Below are 24875 nucleotides of genomic sequence, written 5' to 3' on the forward strand. Positions count from 1 at the left end.
ACCTAGCAGAATAAACACTTCAAACTGACAGCACTGGAGAAAATTTGCAGAAAAACTAAGTGATCGATTAGTCTGAAACTCTGACAATTACCCTGCATTTCAAAGCTCTCATAGGTCTGCAGAAACCGTAAGGGTATTCCAAAACAGACGATGAACCAACTGTGTCATACAACAGGAAACAGATCAGTCTTTCAAGAGGATGTTGAAACAAGTTCATATAAAGCACAGTTGAAAATTTCAAATCAATTTAAGCTTCTTCCTCCAATCTAGATTTTTTTTTCTAACATCAAAAGAATCAGGTTTTTGTGACTTAAAAGAAAGCTCTCTCTCTCTAGGTTTTTCACACTTGAATATTTTCACAGTCAAACAAAGAAATGCCTAGGAACATGAAAGCTCAACCTCTCCAATAACAACCAACTTGAAACTTGGTCGGAATTCAAAGTCTGAGATGCTGCCATCAGCTTAATTACAGTTGATTCGAAAAATTCCTTTCATTTCTGTGAATAGTCCAGATTAACTGGGATTTTATCAGAAACCATCTAAACCAGTATTAGGAAACCCTGAAAGATATTCTTAAAAATTAAACAAAATTAATTAAAAATTTCTTACTTCTTTTGGACTGAATTTATTTTTATAATACTTCATTCATTTAAAATTAATTTTTGATCTGTCTGAACAACACTTAAATAAATATGTTACATTTCAAGTCTAATGAATGCCAAAACAAATTTGCATTTCTTGGCTTTTTATTTGTGAACACTTTCTAAGCAGCTCAGAACTGAAACAATATTTATCCACTTCATGTTCAAATAATTCAAACTATAAATCCAGAGTTAACACTTCATTGAAAGAATCCTCAAGAATATAAAACCATTCATAAAGTGTTGATTTTTTGCTATAGTTAGGTTTCTTCTAATTTGTCCTTGTCTTTATTTCCAGAAGAAAAATATTGCTAAAAATGGCACAAATGCATCATTGGTCAAATGACCATATAATTTATCATCCAAACTGGGCCACTTTTGACAGTAAAAGGGGGTGCTATAAGTAATTAGGTCAGGACCATAGGTGCAAACTGGGCTGTCTCAGGGAATCCCGGACATGTGGGTACCTTACTCCTCAGAGTCTACGTGAGGGTGCACATTTCATTTTTAGGTCCCCTCTGAGGGTCTTGGAAAGGCCCCTAATGAACAGGGCCTTTTCAGTCAAAGTCCTTGGGTGCCATGTTCTACCTGCTCCTACCTTCCACAGCATCATATACCCTCACTTACCCGACCACCATGTCCTTGGGTCCAGCGTTCACAGCGCAGATCCCATCCTCACAATGTTTCCCCACCAGGCTGTGTGCATGCAGGTGGATGTTTTTTCCATTTGTGACCAACTGAACAATAACCTTTGCAGGTCCCACATAGTTGCAGATCTATGTAAGAAGCACATTTTAAAAGTTAGTACATCCGACTATATTGCAATATGGAGAAATGTTTAGGACAAGAAAGTAAGTATAAAAAGTATGACACAAAATTAGGCAGACCTGTACATATGTGACCATAGCTCTGTTCTTAAAAATATGTGATGAACAAATAATGGGATAGAAATAAATTAAAATGCTAATGGTGGTTGTTTTGTGTGTGGGGGATCTATTCCAGGAAGCAGATCATTTATAACAGTCTGTATTGTTAAAGCTGAAACAGCTCAATTTAGAGGATGTTATGATGAAGCTTCCCCTCCCTACTAACCAAGGACACATTTTCATCTGCACCCTCATCACAATTTTGGTCAAGAAATTGGACAGAAGATCTTTCAGAAGAGAAATGGGATTAATGGATGATGAAAATCAAGGGAAGGAGAGAGGTGAGCAGAAACAGTGCATCTTACATCTTGGCCATGAGATCAGGCAGGAGAGAGTCTTGCCAGAGACTTGGCTCTCAAAGTTGGCAACAGACACCCAAGCCCACAGAATGGGCCTGAAGAGATCTGGTAAAATACTTCGGCCTTTGGCACCACTCTCTGCTAAGAGCTCTGATAATTCAGTTGCATAGGCCCAGGACATAGTAAGTTTCTTCAATTAAAATAAGTGTACTTCCTAAGTGTAAATCCTTAGATTTGACACCTGTTTAGCTTTTCTTTTATAAAATCAGATTTTTTTTCCATTTAAGGCAATTTACCTTTTTTATTCTTATACCTTTAAAATGATAACAAAAGCAATTAAAAGGAAATAGCATGGGGATAATGACCTTTTAAGCAAAAAGAGGTTGAATACACTTTCTCCTCTAGTTGGTCCTCGGACCCCTATAGTAGGCCATAGATTCCTTCTTTCAGGAAGCCCCAACACTAAAATTCGATTAACAGAAAAGACTAATGCCTTTATTTTTGTCTTTGAATCCTATAAGTTGGAATCCTGTTGCAAATTCAGCTAAACTATTGGAAAAACACTATATCTCCTCAAAGAGTGACAAGCCATCCTAGTTTGCCCAGAACTGGGAAAATTTCCTGGTTCATAGGACTTTTAGGGCTAAGAGTTGGTTATGCTATCTCTTAAGCTCATATTGCGTTTTCTCTTTCTTTGTTTGTTTCTTTGTTTGTTTCTTTGTTTGTTTCCCTTCCTTCCTTCCTTCCTTCCTTCCTTCCTTCCTTCCTTCCTTCCTTCCTTCCTTCCTTCCTCCCTCCCTTCTCTCTCTCTCTCTCTCTCTCTCTCTTTCTTTCTTTCTTTCTTTCTTTGCCTAAATCCAGAATCTCCCAGATTAGAAATACTTTGATCTACATAAGCAGCACTTAGCTCAGAAGGGAAAGAAAGTATATAGGAATCCTATCTAGCAATGGATTTGCTAGATAATGGAAGCCTTTTTGATCTAAACTTGAAGAAGAATCTACTTGTCAATAAAATTTCTTGGAAACAGACAGAATCCCTTTCAACCAATCTTCTTCTACCATAAATTTTATTAAGTGGATTCATATTCCATTGACGTGGGGTTTTGTTAGGATTTTTTCAGCATGGATCTTTTCCTAATCCAATCTCCCATTGCAAGAGTTGAGCAGTTAATGAGAGTTGGGGTTATTCAGCAGAGAGTTTTGAGAGAGAGAAGTTCCCACCCTGAGCAAAGGACAGATTTCTCTCTATAATCAATGAGATGGCTCTGCTGGAAATGTTAGGTCTTCCCTGTCTGAACCTTGGCTCAGAGCTGCCACAAAGCTTCTGAATGCTCTAACGGCCCTTCCCAAGGAGCAGGGCCACCTGTAGGAGTGGCCTCCAGTCCTTGCAGAACAAGCTAATCATGAAGAAGGTTAGGATTAAATTAGGTTTTGACCACCTCAAAGCACAAGTAAATAATTCCTTAAATAGGTAGAGCACTAAAAAAAAAAAAAAAAAAAAAAAACCCTGTGGGCATAAAACTAATTATGATGTTACTGCTTTCCCTTTTATAATAGGCAGATAGCTTTTGCCCTTCAGGGCAGGGCAGGGAATGAAAAGTTCTGGGTTTGCTTCTAACTTGCTGTTGTCTATATACTCCCTGGATTGCTGATGCCAGTTTTGTGCCTTTGGAGTTGACGTCTGAAATCAGTCTCTGTTATCATGACATACTCCACAGGGACTTCTTCAGCAGTAAATGAACAGTGAAAAAGAACTAAATAGATCATGAATTTCACCTTTAAGTGCACTAAGCACAGAAATGCACCAGTGTAAGGCATGACGAATTGCTTCACTTGGGTGAGATGCTTTCCACTTAAGCAGGACACCAGTGATTAAGCCAGTGATTAAAGCCCAATCACTTTGGCCCTTTAATGTCACCACTATGAAGGAATCAGTCACTGGCACTGAAGAAAAAAGGTGGGAGGTGTTCCCAAAAAGTACTCACATCTTTTTCTTGCTATTACTTCATGATTGAAGGGTGGCACGAATGAGGAACTGAGTAGTCTCTGAGGTAAAAGACCTGAAAAATTTGCCAATGACTAATGTACTGCTTGAGCCATCTGAAAGAGCTCAAGTCAGCATGCCATCATCTGGTTTTTACACAGACCACAGGGCAAGGACAGGGAGGCCCCTGGGTTTTGTGGACTTTCCAAAATATGGACTGAAAGAAGAGAGCTGAAGTGTGGGGACAGAAAAAAAATGGTACTATTTTCAGGTTATATGACAAGTGAGGACAATGAAATTCTAACTTAGTGAAGGACATACTTCATAAAATGTCACAATGACTGAATGCTATTTACAGATGATTTAGAAGTTCATTTGTTCTATGGAGAATTTGATGATTTTTATTCAGTTTCCCTTTTACTTCTTTGAATAGTGGTTGCCTTGAAAATTAAGTTTATACAAACCAGCTGTATCTGCCAGAAAGGTTGGGTTATTTTTGAAAGAGTATGAACAAAGTAGACTCTTAATTAAATACTAATGGCTTAAACACAACTTAAGCTTTCGGTTAGAGCAAAGGAGGCAAAGGTGACAACCTGAGTAATCAACTACCAACAGATGGTGTAGGAGCATGTACTTGAGGGGCAGACTAGCTATGTCTGAAGACAGTTCCATCATTTACTAGGTGTGTGTCCTTGGGTGGTGTTCAGTTCATCATTTGTAAAATGGGAAGAATAACAGGATCTCACAGGTTTGTTATGAAGATTAAGTATGTTAAAGCACATAGTTAAACACTGTCCAGTAAGTAACAGTAGTACACAACTGTTAACTGTTACCTTATTTATTACTATAAGGTACTCCTCTACTTAGAGATCTTCAAATAATACAACTGGTCTGGGATGATTTTTTAAAAATCTTGTCTAAAGTCAGGTGGTTAGAATGAATGACTAATTAAGGCAACTTTTATTCCTACGGTAAGTCTCTTTTTCCCAGAGTGCCACATTTTAAGAGGATTTGTTAATTTTCTAATAATTATGTTATTATAGTAACAATTATCATTCTTAGGGGTGCTGAGGATTTTGTGGCTTCCTTGATGAAATTCAATCTTTTTTTTCCGGGAGCTTTATGACTCAATACCTATTGATGACCTCAGGCTAGATCTCCTTTTTGAGTAAGAAATAGAAACCAAGGTCTCAGATAATACCAAACTTAGTCAAATCATCTCCTTCTATTGAAAATGATTCTGTCATGCTCTGGTAAAGCACATACTGCTTCCTCAAAGGTGAGTAAGAGAAGTAGTCTAGAATTTTCTGGGAATCAGAATTTGAAACATCCAGTTTACGTGCTGAGTAAATGTGGCCAAGTCACTTTGGCAGAAGGTAGAGTCAACATGAATGTAAGATGTGACATGCGACATAGTTCTTATTTGCTTAGTTATTCCCATAAAATGATGATAATGATTATGATAACTGAAGAAGAGGAGGAGGAGGAGGAGGAGGAAAACATCCATAATTTTCAGACAGAAATCTATCCTGACTTGGTCCTCTACCAAGCAGAGCAATATGGTTAGATCCGGGCGCTCTGAAGCCAGGCTGCTAGGCTTAAATCCCTCTGTTGCCACTGATTAGCTGGGTCAACAAGGAAAGATGGTTAACATCTCTGGATATCAGTTTCTCCACAGGATTGTTTTTCAGGATTAAAGGAGTTGATACAGTGCTTGGCATCTAATTGGATTAACAATATCAAATATCAACCCTCTTTCCTATCGAGGCTATTACCTCACTGCTAACCAGTGAGTATTTATTAAGCCCCTTCTATGCTCCACGCCCTGCGCTACGTCAGGGAGTGAAGGAGTCCACAGTGAGTGCAAACCAGACACAACAACACCTGTTCTTACTGGAATTAAAGAATGGCACCAATACTAATCAAAGCATTCACGAATAAGTGTAAATGCATTACTGTGAAGCATTTACAAAGGACATACATAGCAGGGATCTGAACTGGTCAGGAAGTCGGAGAAAGGTTCCTGAGGGAGTGAAGAGCCTGAGCTCTGAGAAGAGAATAGGTGTGTGACAAGAGAAGGGGTGGGTAGGAGATGAGGAGGTTGAGAAGAATATTCCTGGCAAGGAAAAGGCTCTGCAAAGGCTCTGCAGTGAGAGTCCTGCTTATTATCTCCCCAGTCATACTCGTGACCACGTCTCAGGGTTTCCTTTAAGTGGTTCCTACCACTGGGGGTGGGGGAGAGGAGGGGTGGGTAGGAGGTTCTTTTCTTCTCTTCTCTACTTGGAACCACCCTTCTTTAAGGGTGACAACTAATTTTGAATTTTTCATGACACTATTCACCTCTTTAGCCCGTAAAACTCCTGCTGCTCCGTTTTTTTGGAAATATGATTGGAGTGTGCAGGAAAACTCCATGCAATTTACTGCAACGAGAAGATGGTAAAATCAATTGGCAACTATAGGGTTATTGCCTTACCTCTCCTGCTTGTTAAATTCCCAGAGCACATACATCTACACATCCTAACTTATTGTTATTATGGAAGGGAAGGGAATACATTAACTTGGCCAATCTCCACATTGCCCCTGTGGGGTCAGCTGTGGCGCCCCATTCTACGGCTGAGGATGCATGAAGATGAAGCAAACTGCTAAAACCAGTGGGCAGCCCTTTGAACTTGGGTCTGTCGACCTCCAAAGCCTGTTCACATTTTCCATTACACTAGCTACTGCCTTGGCTCAATCATCTTTCTTTTTTTGTATATATCCAGTCTGCCCAGCATTTCGTAGCTCTCCTTTGTCTAGCACAGTGTTAGTGCGTGACAGTTATTCCTGAAAAACCAGTTTGCTTGGTTTTGTTGGTGTGTGTTGGTGGCAGAAGTACACTCTTGCAAGGCTCCTTCTTAAACATCATGCCACAGATATAAACCATGCACTGATTCTTCTGTTAGGCTGGAGGTCAGATTATAAAATGAATAAAGAGGGGGAAAGAGGGGCGGGGGGAAGAAAGAGTGAGGAGGAGAAGGAGGCAGAAGAAAGGAAAAGGAAAAAAGACCATGGACTAGTGGTTACCAGAGTACAGGGGGGAGGAGGGAGGTAGGCAGGAGGAAAAAATTTAAATCATTTCTTCAGTTAGAAGAAAAGAACATTGTTTTCATAATATATCTTCTCTCACTGATGGAAAACAGATTTTATTGTTCTTTATTATTTATTGAGCACCTAGTAAGTACAAAATAATTTTTATTAAGCAAGATACTACATAGTTTCTGGCAAAGAGCAGAACGATGCTTGGTAAAGTTCTTTCTTTTTAAGGCAGGGGATTTCAGGTTGACCCAATCTGAGATCAAATCCTAGCTCTTTTTTCTTCCAGCTCAGTAGCCTTACACAAGTTAGAAAGCCTTTTTGAGCCTCATGTCCCACATCCACGACATGGGCCAAAAATATGACCTCAGAGGGCAACTGTGAGGACTACACAGTGCCTGGCACATGACAGGTACTATGGAAGCACAAGTTTCTTTACTTCTCTTTTATTTATAAAGAGCTTGTATCACCCCCGGGCCTGTCAATGGCCTTGTGAGGTGGACAGAATTGGCACTAACATCTCCATTTTTCAGATAAGACAACAGAAGCGGAGACATTAACAAGTGACGTAACACAAGGCCAGGCGGCCAAGACAAAAGGACCTTGGAATTCATCCTGAGTCTTCTGAATTTAAGTGTGGTGCTCTTAGTAAGGTGAAATGACATGAAGATATCCTCTGTGACCACTCGCTGCTGAGAACACGGTTGTTTTTCCAGTAGTGCTCCTGGATCTACACCGATTCATACACATTCTTTCACCTGGTTTAATGTCCTGCTTGTTTGACCAACAGCATGTACGGCACAGACATTAGACTGAGAATAGAAGGGCAAACTGTGCCATTACATACAACAAAACAGGCTCCAAGGGTAGCAGCCACTATGCAGAGAAGACGAAATTTCTGTCTACATGTAACTCTGCTTTGAAAGTCTGAGTTTTCTGTCATATTTTAATCTTTTTGTTGTTATTATTGTTCTATCTTAATTTTCAGGTTCATTACATCAAATATTGGTTCTTGTAAATTGTGCTTCTTTCAGAAAATCAAGTTACACACTGTTGATAACTCCAAGAATTATTGGAGACTTATACCTCAACAGGTGTCATTACCTCATTAGTAAATTACAAATAAACTTACACTTTGCATAGCTCAGTGACCTGTGGTTGCAAAAGAAAATGGGAGGAGTAGACAATCTGTAATTTACGGATGACTTGTGCTACGAATGTTCATTCATAAGCCATTTTTTTTTTCTGGAAATAGGGTTTATTCATAACAGAAAATAAAGTTTAGTATAGTGATATTCTGGTATCATTTCTTTTTTAGTTCTTTTCCTCTCCTTACTACACTATGTGCATTCTCAAGTTCTTTTTCTAAACAAAGAGTAAAATGTTTAATACCTAGCTAGTCAGACCTTCAAAAGATATCCCAAATCTGACCACTTCTCACTGGTTTCAAGCCCCTACGACCTGTCTGCTGAGTTTTTGCTCCTAACATTTCTTGTGCCTGCCCCGCTTCCCCAGGGCCTCAGTGATCCTGTCCAAGGCAGGTCACCGCCAGTCTTCCTACTCCTCTGTTCAAAGTCCTCCAAAAGCAAAAGCTGTTGAAGCTGAATGACTAATGCCACAAGGGGACTCATTACATTCTCCTGTGTATACATGATTAACATTTTCCATGATAAGTTAACAAAACAAAACAAAACAAAACAACCCCAAACCCTGCAATGCCTTTCCATCTTAAAAGCCGAAGTCTTTACAGCGGCTGGGCCATCTGATCATCTGTTTGCTCTTCGATTTTGTTTCTTGCTCATCCCACGCACCCACATCAGTCTCCTTGCTGTTCTTGGCTTTGCCAGTTCCGTGCCCACCTGAGAGTTTCTGTATTTGCTATGTTCTCTGCTCTGAATTTCCTTGCCCTTGGTATCTGCTTGTTCTCTTACCTTCCTTCTGGCTTGGCAGGGAGGCTTTCTCTGATTACTCAATGCCTATCTAAACTTTTACCACTTCCACACTCCTTTCCCTGCATTCCTTGCTCCTTTCCCCCGCTTTATTTTTTTTCTCTTGTATCAATTACTATTTAATATGCTACACATTTTACTTATTTGATTGTTTCTTATCTTCACCATGAGATGTAAGAGTGGGACACTGATTTCTTCCCTGCTCACAATCATGTTTGTCATATTATGGACATTCCATAATCAATTCTTTAGTGAATGCACGATTAAATAATTAAGACATGATTAAAATGTTATCCATGGAAGGCCATTTATCAATATATAAAGAGTTGTGGTAGGTTGGAGGTAGAAATAAAGAAACTATGTTCTTTTTTGTTATTTTGTCTTTTTTAAAAAAAAACATGGCTAGAACCTGGTGTACCCTTTCAACAGGCTATTTAAACTAGGATGTGCTTTTTATACTCCAGAGCAGACGTAGCGTAAGTTGGCAGAGAGTGTCTGGATGCGGGCTCTGGATCTGCATTGTGGTGAGCGGAATCTAACTGCTGAGGGGTAGGAATTCTGGAGGCTGTGGGTAAGTGAAGGGAAAATGACTCTGGAATTATCTCCCTTGGAAAACCAAGGAAGCGGCTCTCCTCTTAAAGTCCAAGACACCTGCCCTTGTCCTTTCCTGTTCCCACCCTAACTGCTGTACAGAAGTCTCAGTACCTGACTCAAATACTTTCTCTATTCCTTGCCTTATTATCACCCTCAGAGTCTAAGAATTCACATTTCTGCACCACCCAGTTCCACAGGTTCTCCCATCTATAAGAAATAAATACAAATACATAAGCTCTAAATTTTCCACAAGGATTAAAGGAGATCATTTAAAGAGTCTAGTACAGTTCTTGATACATAGTGGCCACAAAATAAATAACTGTGATGTTTGTTTCTTCATGCCTTAAGCAGACATCTGCAGTTGAGGTTCCCCTCGACTTTAGAGAAGGTGGAAACCATTGCATGTGAGTCTCTTCAACCTCTCTTCTCCTTACTGTTACCAAGCTCAAAACGTCATACTATTACTTCGCATATCCTCTCCTAGTTCAGAGAAATGTAGATTTGTTCCCTTTTCCAGGGCTAACCATTCTGGTTTTGTCTTTAATGCCGTACTTATTCCTGACCTCCTTGAGTTACCTTCCTCTCTCTTCTCCAAAGGACCTTCCCCTTAGTCCACAAAACACATACAGTCTTCTCCCTCAGTCTAAAAAAATCCCTTTCCTGATAATAATGATGACATCTGTAATGATTACCATTTATTGAAACCAGTGGCCATGCACTATACCAAGAAATAAAGAAAACAGAACCATTATTTAATTCAGTTTTCTCTGAAATCCAATGAGATAGGTTCTTAAAAGTCCTTATGCTTGCTTGAGTGTCATTCTTTTTTTCCTTACCAAGTATGCAAGAAACCACCAATGCAGAAACTCCTATTAAATCTGTAGTCCTTTGCAAGTTAACTAATTCCTCTGTCCCTCAAATGAAAAAGTGCTTAAAGGTCATGACTGACTCCATGTTTCCAAACCCACTAGCCATTTCTTACTCTTCATCACACTTAACTTCTCTGAAGCCTGGGCTGTGCTATCATTCCCTCCTCAATTCTCTCCCCTCCCACTTCACTGGACACTTCTGTGAAGGCACTTTTCTTCCCCCCAAAGAAAATATCACGTCCTTGATTCATTTCTAATCTTTACCCTCATCACTCTTATCTAGTTTCTCAGATTTAATTATCTATTCTATTCAGATGACTCAGTTGAAATCTCATGTGCTTACCTTTCTTTTAAGCATCTGCAACATATCTTGCTACTTGCGGGACATCTTGCTGTCCATAACAACATCTTTACAATTCAGGTTGCCCATGACCGAACTAAACGCCTTCCTTCTGAAACCTGTTCTACCCGGTTAAATAGAGCATCACCTTCTAAACAATTGCACCAAAATCTTCCTATCATCTTGGATTCCTCAGTTGTCTTCTACATTAAATCGGTTGCCAAATTTCATATAGGTGGCGTCCCCCAAATCTCTGCCATTTGTTCCTTTCCTCTATTTTCATTGCCTTAGTTTATTTGTCTCAGCCCAAACTCTGAGTTTAACTCATGAAGAATCACCATAAGTCTTTAAACTGGTGTCCCTGACTGAGCTTTTCCCTTCCAATATCTCCTAGCAGATTACTACCAGATTTATAGCCCTAAAGCACAATACTGATTACAGCATATCGTTTCTACATTAAAACTTTGATTATAGAGCCCTTTTCTATAAAATCCCATCTACATTCTTGAGCCTTATATGATTTGGCCCCATTGCACCTGTCTAACCTTATTTCCACCTTTCCCTTTCTCATACTCTTCATTCCAGCAGAATTATTCATTATGCCCATTAACCTCAGGCATTTCTATTGTGCCTTTGCTGATTTTTCTGCTCGTGCTGTTTTCTTTAGTTAGATTTATGCTTTCAAATTTCTACGTTTCTCTCAAGATTCATCCCAAAATGCAATTTCTGCCTCGGAGTCTGTTATGAGCACCCCAACTATCTGGCTCATATAAATTTATCTTTACCTTAAAGCCATCAGGCCACTCATTCTTTCATTCCAAAAAATACTGTATTCAGCAATTCCTACATGGCAGCTACAGGTGCTGGTTATACAGTGGTGCAAAAAAACAACAACAACAAAAAACAATATTATCATATTCCAGATATTTAAGGACATATCTTAGTTTCTCTATTAAACTCATTGATCCTGGTGGACAAAGGCACTATCTAATTCTTCTTTCCATTTCTGCAACACCCAGCACAGAACCGGCACCTATTTAAACAATATTTATTAAAAGAACTGGAGACTGAGTAAACCATTGGCTCTGTAGCACACGGAGGAAGGAGAGAGCCGCAGAGTGGTGAAAAGCTCCCAGGTAGCATTCAGAAAGGACGCTGACAGCAGGGCCCACCAGGCTGCCTTGCCTTAACGTCTGTCAAGGACTTACTGTCATGTGACAGAGTTTGCCTCATTAATATAACTGTAAGGGATTACTTGAGGAGTTTCTGAAAAGTCTTAGCAAAAGGTGAGGATGTGAAGGCAACTAATTTGAGAATTCTACTAACTCCTTGGCTTGAAATCACAGTTGGGAACACTTAACCCTGGCACTATGTTTATTTATAAAAGGATTATTTTTTGAAGCACTTTTATTCCCTTAGGCTTTTCCAATGAGAAAAAATAGCTTTCATTTATAGACAAAGTGGCTGTAGAAATGCAAAAACATCTTTAATTTTTATAAATTCAATTCTCAGAGAATTTAACCCCGACATACCATTTTCCATTGTCCTAGGGCTTGGCCAAGGTGGTGGGGTGAGTGGAAAAGGACTATGAAGGGTCGATTCCAAGTAAAACAGCAGCGAGACTGGGAGGAAGCGACACACTGCCTTGGCCTCAGGCGCTGTGTAATCTGGGCGGTCGATCTAACATTCACCATCCCAGTCAGACTCTGCCAGGGCAGCTGCAAAGGTAGGCCTTCCTCAGCAGCACCCCAGAGACATACCTCACCCTCTCACTGGTAAACAGTCCTAACTTCACAGTGTCAGTTTATAAATCCAACTCACTGAAAAATACCCCAGGAGTGGGAAATCATCAGGAAGCTTCAACCTATCCAAAGCTGTAATTTACTTTCGTGGAATTATTCCAGGTTTGGAGGAAATAACAAGGGATGACAGCACAGTTTATAGAGTTTGAATAAGTTGTGTTTCATATAAACGCCTCAAAATTCTTAAGTTTGTGAAAGGATGTTCTTTTGAAATCTGCAAATTTTCATATGCGAACAATTGGGTTAATTTTTAGTGCTGATTTTTGGTGCTCCAGTAAGCACCCAGAGTTCTAGTCACCAGTTACTGCCATGATCTTGCATTAGTCATCTAATCTCTTCGGGCCTCTCAATCCTTCATTTGCAGAATCACTAGATAGCATCTAATGTGTCTTCCAGCTCTAAAATTCTATGATTCCTAGTCATAAGTATAAGACACACAGGACAACACCTAAAGATCACATTTGCAAAGTAAAAATAAAAAAATTTAAAATCAAAGAATTTCTGAGTTGGAAGAAACCTAATAGGTAATTTTTAAATTGTGAACATTTTACATTTCACCACAATTACAAACTGAGAAAACATACAATCAACACTCAAATTACCTGTTGCAATGAGGCCTCTGATAGCATGGAAAATCAAAATTTAGAGACAAAGAAAAACCTTTATGTTAGGCAAAGATTTCAATTTTTGTCATTAAAACTGATATTGAGTACCCAAAGTGTTTATTTTCAGTAAATTCAAGGCGGGCCCTGCCCTAGGTAGTTAAGTCCTGATAACAAAGAATTGTCCTTTCTGAGGATATGTCAGAAATCCTTTCATTACATAAGTGTGGGGGGAAAAACACACAAGTAAAGCAAAGACAGAATGAGAAAATTTAATTTATAAAGTTTTCTTTTTTTTTTTAAATCCCTACAAACTACATAAAAATAATCAGAAGGATCCGACCACACGTAAGGTATGATTGAAGTATATCCAAAATAAAAAGGATGGGTTTCTGATCTATTTATTCTTTGAAAATAGAAATTATTAATGTAAGTTTTTAACATTCTTTCAAAATATTTTAAAAATCTATCAACACATTGTTTTTGGCGGAAACAATTCGAGATAATTAAGGATATCTTCTGCCTCTCTGATACTCAAATTTACTTGGTATTACATATACTAATTTCTTGAAGAGATATTCCATGTTTATGGGTTGGGAGATGAACACCGTTCAAATGGCCATATTACCTAATGATATCCACAAATTCAATGCAATGCCTATCAAAATGTCAATGGCATTTTTCACAGAAATAGAACAAAAAAAATTCTCAAATCTGTATGGAACCACAAAAGACCCTGAATAGCCAAAGCAGTCCTGAGAAAAAAGAACAAAGCCAGAAGTAGCACACTCCCTGATTTCAAACTATATTGCTATGATACAGTAGCAATACACTATAAACTATAAAGCTATAATAATCAAAACAGTATGGTTTTGGCAGAAAATCAGACACACAGACCAATGGAACAGAACTGAGAGCCCAGAAACAAACCCACACGTATATGGACAACTAATTTTCGACAAACGAGCCAAAAACATACAAAAGAGAAAGGAAAGCCTTTTCCTTAGTGGTATTGGGAAAACTGGGAAGCCATTCAACAGATGAAAGAATGAAACTGGACTGCTATTGAACATCATACACAAAAAATTAACTCAAAATGGAATAAAGACCTGAATGGAAGATCGGAAACAATAAAATACATAGAAGAAAGCATAGGCACTAAACTTATTGATCTTGGTCTCAGAGGGATTTTTGTGAACTTGACCTCAAAGGTGAGGAAAGTAAAAGCAAAAATAAATAAATGGGATTACATCAAACTAAAAAGCTTCTGCACAGCAAAAGAAACCATCAACAGAACAAAAGGGTAAACACCCAAATGGTAGAAGATATTTGCAAATGATTCCTCTGATCAGGGGCTAATGTCCAAAATATATAAAGAACTCATACGACTCAACAACAACAACAACAACAACAACAACAACAACAACAACAACAAAACCCAACCTGATTTAAAAAAATGGTCAGAAGATATGAATAGATACCTTTCAAAGGAAGACACAGAGATGGCCAACAGATATATGAAAAGATGTTCAATATCACTAGTTATAAGGGAAATGCAAAACAAAAACCACAGCGAATACCACCTCACACCTGTTGGAATGGCTATTATCAATTAGAAAAGAAATAACAAATGTCGGAGAGGATGTGGAGGAAAGGGAACGCTGCTGGTGGGAGTGTAGTTAGGTACAGTCACTATGGAAAATTGTATGGCTCTTCCTAAAAAATTAAGAACAGAGCTACCATATCACCCTCTTTTGGGTATCTACCTAAAAAATTTGAACACACTTATTCATAAAGATATATATACCCCTATGTTCATTACAGCATAATTCACAATAGCCAAGATGTGGAAACAACCTAAGTATCCTTCAACAGATGATTGGATAAATAAGAGGAGGTACATATATAATGGAATACTACTGAGACATCTGCAAAAAATTGAAATATTTCCATCTGCAAAAACATGATGGATCTCGAGAGTATTACATTAAGTAAAATAAGTCAGATGGAAAAGGGTAAGAACCGTATCATTTCACTCATATGTGAAATATAAAGCAAAAAGCAACAAATGAACAAACAAAACAAGCATACAGACAAGCATTAACACAAACTTATAGATACAGAAAACAGAATGGTGGTTACCAGAGGGGGGAGGGGAGGACACAGAAGGTAAATGGGGTCACAGATGTGGTGGTGGGAGGAGGCCAGACTCTGGTTGTGTTACGGAGCTGTATACCTCTACATAATGTTATTAATCAAAATTACCTCAATAAATTCAATAAAAAATTTTAAAAATTAAAAAAAATAGCTGAATTTCTTTCTTCTTAAAGTCATACAATCGTCCTCATGATATATTTTTCTCTCTCTTAGAAAACCTATTCTATCCCTGCATTAAAATCCACTGGTTGGAGACATAATTAATTTGTCTCTTAATGACTGAAAGTATTTAGAGACATCATTTTATGTAGAATTTAATTTGTACTATAGTAAATACAGCTGCCTGTACAAGAATTGGGACCATTTTGGGAAGAAGACAATTAACTATTCCTTTCTTCAGAAGAAAAGTACATAAGATAAAGCATTTCAACTATTCTGTGATTTCCTGTGGAAAACCCCTACTAAATTAGGAGAATTACAAGTGAGTAGAACTGGGAAATTTTCTTTGTCTGATTTCTTGTTGCCATTTGCTGGTTAATTTACATCCCAGACACTGATAGGACAAAAGAAAAAATGCAATCTAAGTGTCAGACTGAGGTTAACCAGCACATTGTGCCATCTGTACACTATGATGCACGCAAAAGGAGGAAGGGGGAAGCACCAAAACTTCTAATAAGGTCTGGGATAACATCAGCCAGTAATTTGGAAAAATGACAGCGCTTTAAACCTGTCAGAAAAACCTTCAGTGTGATAACGTCACATTGTTTGGCCTGCGTAAGTAGCATAAAACACAAAGTATAGAAAATAAATCATACACTTTGATGTTTGGATGAAATGTTCCACAAGCTATTCATTTCTATTATTTTTAGAGACTTATCAGAAAATTACAATTGCCCTATACCCAAATCTTGATTTTCCCTTATTATAAAGTTATAATTTATTAAGTAGAAAATCCTTCGAAAGATGTCGACAAAAGGAATTTACAGATTGTAAAGGATCTTAACACAAGTTAGCTTCCCCACCCTGTCGACTTCCAGTTTATTTCTGAACTAGTCCAATCAATGAACTTCATCTTGAGACTATACAGTCCACCCTTGGGCAGCTGTAACTTTTGGTGATTACTGACACCTCTCTCTCCTGGGGCTTCCACTCAATGCTCTTATTTCAGCTCAGCCTTTTGTGACAGACCGGACACATCTCATCCTTCTTTCCCATGATAGCCATTCAAATATTTGAAGACAATCAAATTCTCTAGGCTATAAATATTCTCAGGGTCAATGACTACTTCTCTTTTGAGGAAGGTTTACTTTCTGTCACCATTCTGCTCTGAACGCACTCATGTTGGCTTCTATTTCTTTACAAATGTGGTGCCCAGCAGTGTATGTTGGTGTGACCTTTGACTGCAGGAGTGAGACCACTGCCTCCTTAGTCTTATACACCATACTTTTATTAATGCAGCCTAATGTCGAATTACCTATTTGGCAGTCACATCACAGTGCTGACTCATGTTAAGTTTATTATTAACGAAAACGTTGGCACGCATCTCTCTCCCACCGGGTACTTGAGGTAATTTGTTTTCCAGATGCATTTATCTCTTTTAAATATAACTGCTTAAGAATTAAGCCCTTTGCCCCAGCTTTTCAAAATTAATTTGAACTCAAATTATTTGTTATCTATCACTTCATATCATTGCAAATTTGATAAGGCCCCCACTGAAAGCACTGATACAATAAACGGAAGTGCAGGGGAAAGCTCCCTGGGGCTGGAAACAGTCCAGGCTGACATGGCCAGCTGAGGAATATTGTTAACTCCTGAAGTGCCAAACCAGAGGTCTCCAACACCGCTCAATTTCACCATTCTCGTAATCCTGTCAAAGTAGATGGGTATGTTTGGTGTGATTTGTTCTTACTACGTAAGGTGCCTGAGATGGACACCCAGCTCTGCTGTCTTTGTTTGGAAAGACACTTATCAAATGCCATGAACATTTTGCCACAAATAGAGGAGGTTGGGGCTATCTAGCCAGGAGGTGATCTCAAGTAAGGGGGTATTTTCCCCAGCCTTCCCTTCCCCCCACCATCAACACATGGCAGAGCATCTTTTGACATTCTCTAGCAAATCTTGGGGTAACACCCATATATCATCCATATGTCTCTGTTTCCTGGCAGTTCCATGTGACCCTGGGGGCAGAGTTGATAACATTCAGGTGTATCACCACAGAACTCAGCATTGTGCCTGGCATGTGGTGTGAATGTGAGGAAGGAAGAAAAGCCAAGAAGGCTCTGAAACGTACATGTGGAGGTTCTAGGTTTAGATGGATTCAGGTTTCTAAACTAACACTCTAGAACACAATTTAAATTAAGGCTCTGACTTATCCCTTTTGTGTCTATATTTCTATTTTAAAAAGTAATAGATCAACTCGACTTTATAATGACTTCTAAAGGGCCTAGTTAATTTCATTTAAATGAAAGATTATGAGATTGACAAATATTGATATTCAAAAAATAAAATAAAATTTATAAGAATGGGAAATCCTTAAAGCTGAATGGAAATGAAATAACTGATTATATATCCCAATGGTACCGTAGTGACAAAGAAGGAAAAATATTTAATCTAAGAAATTTTGAACACATTACTCTGAATATCCTCTCTCGACTATATTTGAAGATCAAAAGAACTGCAAAGAAATTTTGAACTGTATTTAGTAAGTTCGTAGCTATTACTGATATTGATATAGTAATTCTGAAACTATTCTTATGTACCATAGGACTGAGCAAAATGAATAAGTATACCGACATCATTGGCAACTAGAGTTTTCATTATGGGGGAAAGGTGATACAAATATGGAATGGGGTAAGCAAAGGAAAAAGCCTGTAGTGTTGGCCTGGAGTTAGAGGTTCTAGTATGAATTCAAGAAGAAATTCTTTTCTGAGAAAAAAAAGTAGGGCTAGAGGTGAAATACTGCCATTGACAACAACATGGATAGATCTTGAAATAATCATACGAAATGAAATAAGCCAGATGGAAAAAGTAGAAAATCACGTGATATCACTTATATGTAGAATATAAACCTGAAAGCAACAAATGAACAGGACAAACAAACAGAGACTCATGGACGTGGACAATGGACTAGTGGTTACCAGAGGATACGGGGGAAGCGGGAGGTAGACAGGGGGAAAAAAATTTAAATCATTTCTTCATAAATAAATAAGTTAATTAATTAAAAAAGAAAAAAAGCAGAGCTTCTTGGAGAAATGGATGATTCAAGATTGAGGCGGGGAAAGTATGGGGTGAGCCTAGAGTATTATTTCAGAAACAAGGAAGTGTTTGAAATCAAATGGTGACATGTTCAAAAGAAACTGGAGCTAGCACGACAGACTGGGACACCTTAAACATCAAAATAAATAATGACAGGAATGGCTTATAATACACTGAATAATAAAATAATCCATGAGTACATACTGTTACTAGAAAAAGTTTTGAAAGGAATGTGAAGATGAGAAAGTTCCTTTTGAAAGTAAGAAATCCAACTAACAAAAAGTAATAGGAATGATATAAATAGAAAATTACACATTTATAATCATCAATTACTAACAATAATCGATTCAGGAAAGAATCATCCACGTATGCTAAAACCATTGTGCGAAAGATGCTGAGGATGGTGGCTTGTACCAGGTGGCAGCAGTGAAGGTGGCGACGAGTGATTAGGTTCTGGATAAGTTTCGAAGTCACCCCCAGAGGATCAGCTGATAGACTAGATGTGGGGAGCGAGAAGAAAGAGGAGTTCAGGTTAACTCCAAGAGTTCTGGCCTGAGCAACTAATTGGAAGCACGGAGCTGCCGTTTTCTGAGAAGGAAAGATATTAGGAGGAGCGGATCAGTGGGGCAGATTTGGAATTTAGTTTTGGCCATACTAACTGTACCAGACATCCAAATGATAATCTCAGTCAAGCAGCTAAGGCTGAAGCTTAGATTCCAGAGTAAAAGTCTAGGCTGGAGAAAAGAATTTGGAGTCATTGGCACAAATATGCTGCTTAAAGCTGTAAGGAGGAGGAAATGGGGGGAGAGAAACTGTTCTTGGTCAAGTTTTAGCTAGTTAAACACTTTTTAACTAGTTAAAAAAAGTTACAGGTCATATAAGTAACTATGAAACAATATGAGAAATACTAATAGAGATGTACAAGGGTGTCATGGACCTAGCAGGGAAGAACAATAAGAGGCCACCTAACTTAAGTTGGGGAAATGAGGGTGAATCAGGGCAGACTTTCTGAAGAAGTCCTTATACTGAAAAATATGGTAGAAAACTACATGGGAAATAAATTATATGACAAGGAGCTAAAACGATATTCCAAAGAGCTGAAAATAAAGTCATGATAAAAACTTCCCATAATTCATAAGGAATGAAAGACATTTATAAGAGGAAAACCTCATGGCTATTAAATGGCGACTTGACAAAATAAATTTTAAAAATACAAAGACCTCAGTGTAAGACCTCAGAAATCACGTAGACATTTGGAGCTTGTCTTTGACAGAAGAAAGGAATAGAGAGAGATTCTGAGCCTACAAAAGGTGGTATATTCAAAAGAAGCAATGAGAGGCTGCAGACGAGCAATAAAATGCCATGCACTCCTTACAAAGAATAAGGTGGACACCCAACCTGGACACTCACAGAGCACTTAGCATGTACCAGCCACTACTCTTTGCAAATACTAATTCATTTTAATCTTCCCAAATCTCAATAATGTAGGTACTGTTTTCATTTCCCTTTAAAAGACACAAAGAGAGGTTAACCAACTTGTCCAAGGTTACACAGCTAATAAGGAAGAAATGGATTTGAACCCAGGGTAGTGTACCCTCGAGTTTGCAATTATTCATTTTGCTGTATTACTTAATCTAGAGGTCTACAAGCTGCTGAGGAATGTCCTACAAAATTCATTAAGTGAAAAAAGCAAGGGAAAGTATTTTATAGATTAACAGAATATGTGTGTATATAAATATATATGCTTTATGGTTTATGTTTTATATATATTTAGGTGTATAAATATACATATGCTTATCCAAATAAACATACACACATAAGCTTGTCTGTGCATGAAATTTTTTGGATGGCTACACAAGAAATTCATAGCAGTGCTTCTCTGGAGAGGACAGGAATCTTGAATAGAAGGGAAGCTTACTTTACACTACATATGTCTTTGTATTACATGAATGTTCATAAAATGTTTATGATACTTTAAATTAAAAAAAATAGTTTACTTTAAAAAGAAATAAGACAATGAGAATGTCACACAGACTAGACATGCTTCAGTTTGGTCTAAAGAGGGAGTATACAGGGTCACATAATTTCATTATTTTAAATTCTTGAATTTGCCAGGACTCATATTTTTTTGGTTGGGGATACATCCACCCCCATTCAGTACACATCTTGGTGGTACAGCTGGTCCCACTGCCGGAGCCCAGGGCGGAGGCAAGGGATGGCTGCTAGCACAAGCACTCTCTCCCACACTCCCTGTCCTCAGCGTTACCTCCAGGGGTTGGCCACGGAACAACGCAGACCAATGAGGGCCTAGATCCTCCAGTCTGGGATCTCTCAAACCTGTTTCAGCTTTTAGGAAAGCTGACTCTGCAGCAGGGCAGAGAGTCTGGAACTGCTGGGGTCACCTTCTAGAGTGGAAGACAGAAGCCTACACAAGAGAAGTCAGAGCTGAGAGACAGAAGCCAAAAGGTACAGTGTCAGCCCTGAATCCAGTGGAGTTTGAAGCTGACTAGCTTTCAGACTTTTCAGCTTTTAGAACAAACTTCCATGTTTGCTTAGTTTTAGTTGATTTTCTCTTATTTGCCATGGCAAGATTCCAATGGATAAAAAAACTGAGGCAGAAAAAGCCCATTTCAATGTGGGAAAGTTCTGTAATATTTCTAAGGTTTAAGTTATAGTATTCCAGCTCACTGAGACTGGGACACGGGTCACCTGATTCCTAGTCAGGGGAGGTAAGGGAGGAGGAGGAAGGAAAGCTGATGAGATGGGAAGAACAAGAGGGAACAGGAGTTGGAGGGGAGCCTCAAAGGCTGGTTGAAGACTTGCTATTTCCAATAACAACTATCATTATTGTGTCATATTATCTGTCTCTTCTTCAGCTACATCACGATAGTACTAGTGCTTCTTTTGGGAAGATGATTCTAGCATTTTCTGCATGTTGACCATTCATTCAATTTTACAAATAGTTATTGACCATCTACTATAGACATTATTATATATACATTATCTAGATATTGTTCCAGGTACTAGAGATACAGCAGTAAACATGTCCAGAACGAACAATTCCTATTATAGACGTGCCAAGGATTGTTCTAGGTGCTTTTATATCAATTACTTCACATAATCCTAACATTATTTCTGTGTGGCAGGTATTTTTAGTTTCATCTTATAAATGAGTAAAATAAAGTTGGAAGAGATTAAGCAACTTGTCAAAGATTATACCATCTGTAAGTGGCACAATCACGAGTAAGATCTAGCTTTTGCTTTCAAGTATGGTATTTTGCTCACTAAACCACAGCTCTCTTTAAGTACTATATGACACATATCTCCACTTTAGCAACTTAATGGGTTTAGTCAGATCCTACAAAGTCCCTCGAATTATGTAACACATGAATAAATTGCTTATATGAAGCAATTTATGATCTATTATTGCTCACTGGGTTAATATCTAGGATGTGATCTCATATCTGTTTTCTTTATGAAGTTTTGTAGTGGCATGTTCGAGTTGGCTTGGCCTGCTCACAAGAGTTGATTCCAATTTTCGGAAATTTTGCAAGTCAGTTGACTTCTTGCTGATGGCTTGAAATTGACCATAGTGGGAGTATTTACATTGAGGAGATTGACAAATACTATAAATCAGGGCTTTTTTGTTGTTGTTGCTTTCCTAGAGAGCCGGTTATTAAACATTTACTAGCACACCACTGGATTTAAGGCCCATCATATACTCATGAAGAACTCTCATAGGAATTATTTTCTTAAATTATTCAAAATACTGGCAAACTTATCCAACTTGAAAGATTTTCTACTGCCCCTTAAATATATAATAATGACATATAAGAGAGCACCATGGATACATGTGAATTTCTTAGTGCTTCATGGGGCTAAAATGGTCATTATTTCATACTTTCAGGACCACTGGCTTGTAAATGTAATGCCATAATATACTTGTAATGCATGGAGTAGTATCCTCCTAAAATTCATGTGCACCTCAGAATATGATCTTATTTGGAAATGGGGTCTTTGCAGATATAATTAAAATGAGGTCAACTGGATTATGGTGGGATATAAACACAAGAACTGGGGTCTTTATAAAATAAAGGTTAGAGAGATTCAGACACAGAGAAAGAGACGGAAGACAGCCATGGGAAGACAGGTAGAAACAGGATTGATATAGCTATAAGCCCGGCACTGTCAAGGGATTGCCAGCAACCATGAGAGGCTAGAGAGAATTAGGAAGGATTCTTCTTGAGAGACTTCAGAGGGAGTATGGCCCTGCTGACAACTTGATTTTAGACTTCTAGCTTCCACGACTGTGAGAGAGTAAATTTCTGTTGCTTTAAACTACTCAAGTTTGTGGTAATCGGCTATGACAGCCCTAGGAAACTAATACTGATGCGAATTTGCATATGCATAGTGTCTAAGAGAACATGGTTAAGGAGCCAAACAATAATTTAATAAATTCCTTTCTGGTCTTCTGCTACCTAAAAGATTTTTGTAAGAAATTATCTAAAACGTAGGCTTTTGGTGTAGCATCTGTATTCAATCTTCTACCTAAATAACCCCAGACAGAAGGAAGGACATCATGTAAATAGAGTGGAAGCAATACTAATTAGTGAGGTTGTACTGAAAATAAATGCATGGACTGATGAAGCTTTTGTGTAGCTCCATGATTCTGTAAACCAATCAACAAAGTTGCTACTCGATATTCAAATTAGTGTATGTCGATATATAAAACTAGAAGCCACTATCGTTCATAAGTGCTTATTATGTGCCATGCATTGAACAACTCAATTTATTCATGTGTCCTACAAAGCAGGTAGTATTTATTTCAACTTTACACATGCAGAAACTGAGGCCTGGCCAGGTTAAGTAACACTGCTAGTAAGTGGCAAAACTAAGAATCAACATCATGCCCAGCCCTGAACTAACTGATTTCAGAGCTAATGCTTTAATACCTACAATTATGGTTCACAAGCCACCTGAACCTCACCCTAGACCTAGAACTTCTGAGTGTAGAACCAGAAATGTGCAGCTTTATTGCCTCCTTCCAGGACTTCAATTACCCACGCTTCTCTTTCTCCTGTGCCTCTATCTCGCCCTTTCTTTCAAGTTTTCCATCTCCCTCTCCTACATTCCAGGCAATTACTTCAGATCTGTTTTTCATTTTGATAATTCTTTCTTCTACTGTCTCTAATCTTGATTTTAACTCGCTCACTGAGTTAAATCATTTCAGTGATTATGATTTTTATTTGGAATCTTGCTTTTTCTTAACATTTGGTCATAAGAAATTTTCCATGTTATAGAGTCTTCATATTATTTTTAAAACAGTGGCATAATATTCTATTCCACGGTTACACCACTATTTACCTAGTCATTCATCCGTTGTTATAGTTTGTCATTATATGACATAAGTCCTTAGAAATTATCGTAGAATTATCATAAAACCCCAGATAGGCTAAATGACCCACTAAGACTTAGCATGTCTGAAGTAGGTCCCAGGTGTCTCCGTGGTTAGAGTGTTCTTGGTGATTCTGATACACATCCATGATCAAGAAACACAGATTTAAAGGACTCCCATGAGTAGAGATAGATCCCTAATATTATAATTAACAGTATGTCACATACCAGTTTAGAGTATAGATTCTTATATCATATTGTCTGAACTGAAATCCTGGGCTTCACCCCCGAAAAGCTGTAGGACCGAGGGTAAGTGTCTTAACTTCTCTAGGCTTCAATTTCCTCATTTAACAAATGAAGATCATAGAACCTAGCTCTGGATTGTTGTTATGATGAAATGAGAGGATGTGAGCACACACAGCAAATCATTCTTGTAATTATTCTGTTGGGCAGATGGGGATCTAAAGGTGAGAGGCACTATCTGTGAAAGTCTGCATGTACCTTCCAGTCCACCTTCATGATATCTCAGAGAAGTAAATGTAGATTAGAGGATTCTGATCTGTAATCTACCTGGAGTGTAGGGAGAGGAGATTGAGAATGCAGGACAGTTTATAGCCTCATCTATAGACCTGCCGACAGGATGAAAAAGTTTGTTTGTGGAAGGGAGGTGTTAGACATTTGGGGCCGTAGTATATTGGTATATTCTTACCTTATCAAAAAGAATAATCAGTATGTGACTTAATGAGAACTGAATTCCTGAATGGAACAGGGAGATGCTATATCATCTTCAGGCTGAGACCACTGGGATTAGAAGAAGCCATCAAAGATTTGCTTCCGAATGAACCATGGTCCCAGGAACAATCATGCATTTAAGGAAGAAGGGAGGAGAGAAAAATGGGGATGGCCAATAGAGGAAGGTCACCAAGCCTTCCAACAAAAGCAAAACTAAAATTCAGACAATTTGTAAATTCAAGAAGCCTATGGTTCTCCT

General features: G+C 38.3%; 1 protein-coding gene across 3 annotated transcripts in view; it reads right to left on the reverse strand.

Annotated features, from left to right (window-relative positions):
* NFKB1 (nuclear factor kappa B subunit 1) overlaps positions 1 to 24875 on the reverse strand; it is a 109166-nt gene that overhangs the window by 45149 nt on the left and 39142 nt on the right. For all 3 annotated transcript variants that reach the window (XM_016159063.2, XM_016159061.2, XM_016159062.2), the window contains exon 6: positions 1269 to 1417. In XM_016159063.2, the coding sequence (XP_016014549.2) occupies positions 1269 to 1417 (149 nt within the window). The remainder of the gene's footprint in view (positions 1 to 1268; positions 1418 to 24875) is intronic.

Source organism: Rousettus aegyptiacus, unplaced genomic scaffold (genome assembly GCF_014176215.1).
Source record: "Rousettus aegyptiacus isolate mRouAeg1 unplaced genomic scaffold, mRouAeg1.p scaffold_m13_p_10, whole genome shotgun sequence".
Classification (NCBI taxonomy): Eukaryota; Metazoa; Chordata; class Mammalia; order Chiroptera; family Pteropodidae; genus Rousettus; species Rousettus aegyptiacus.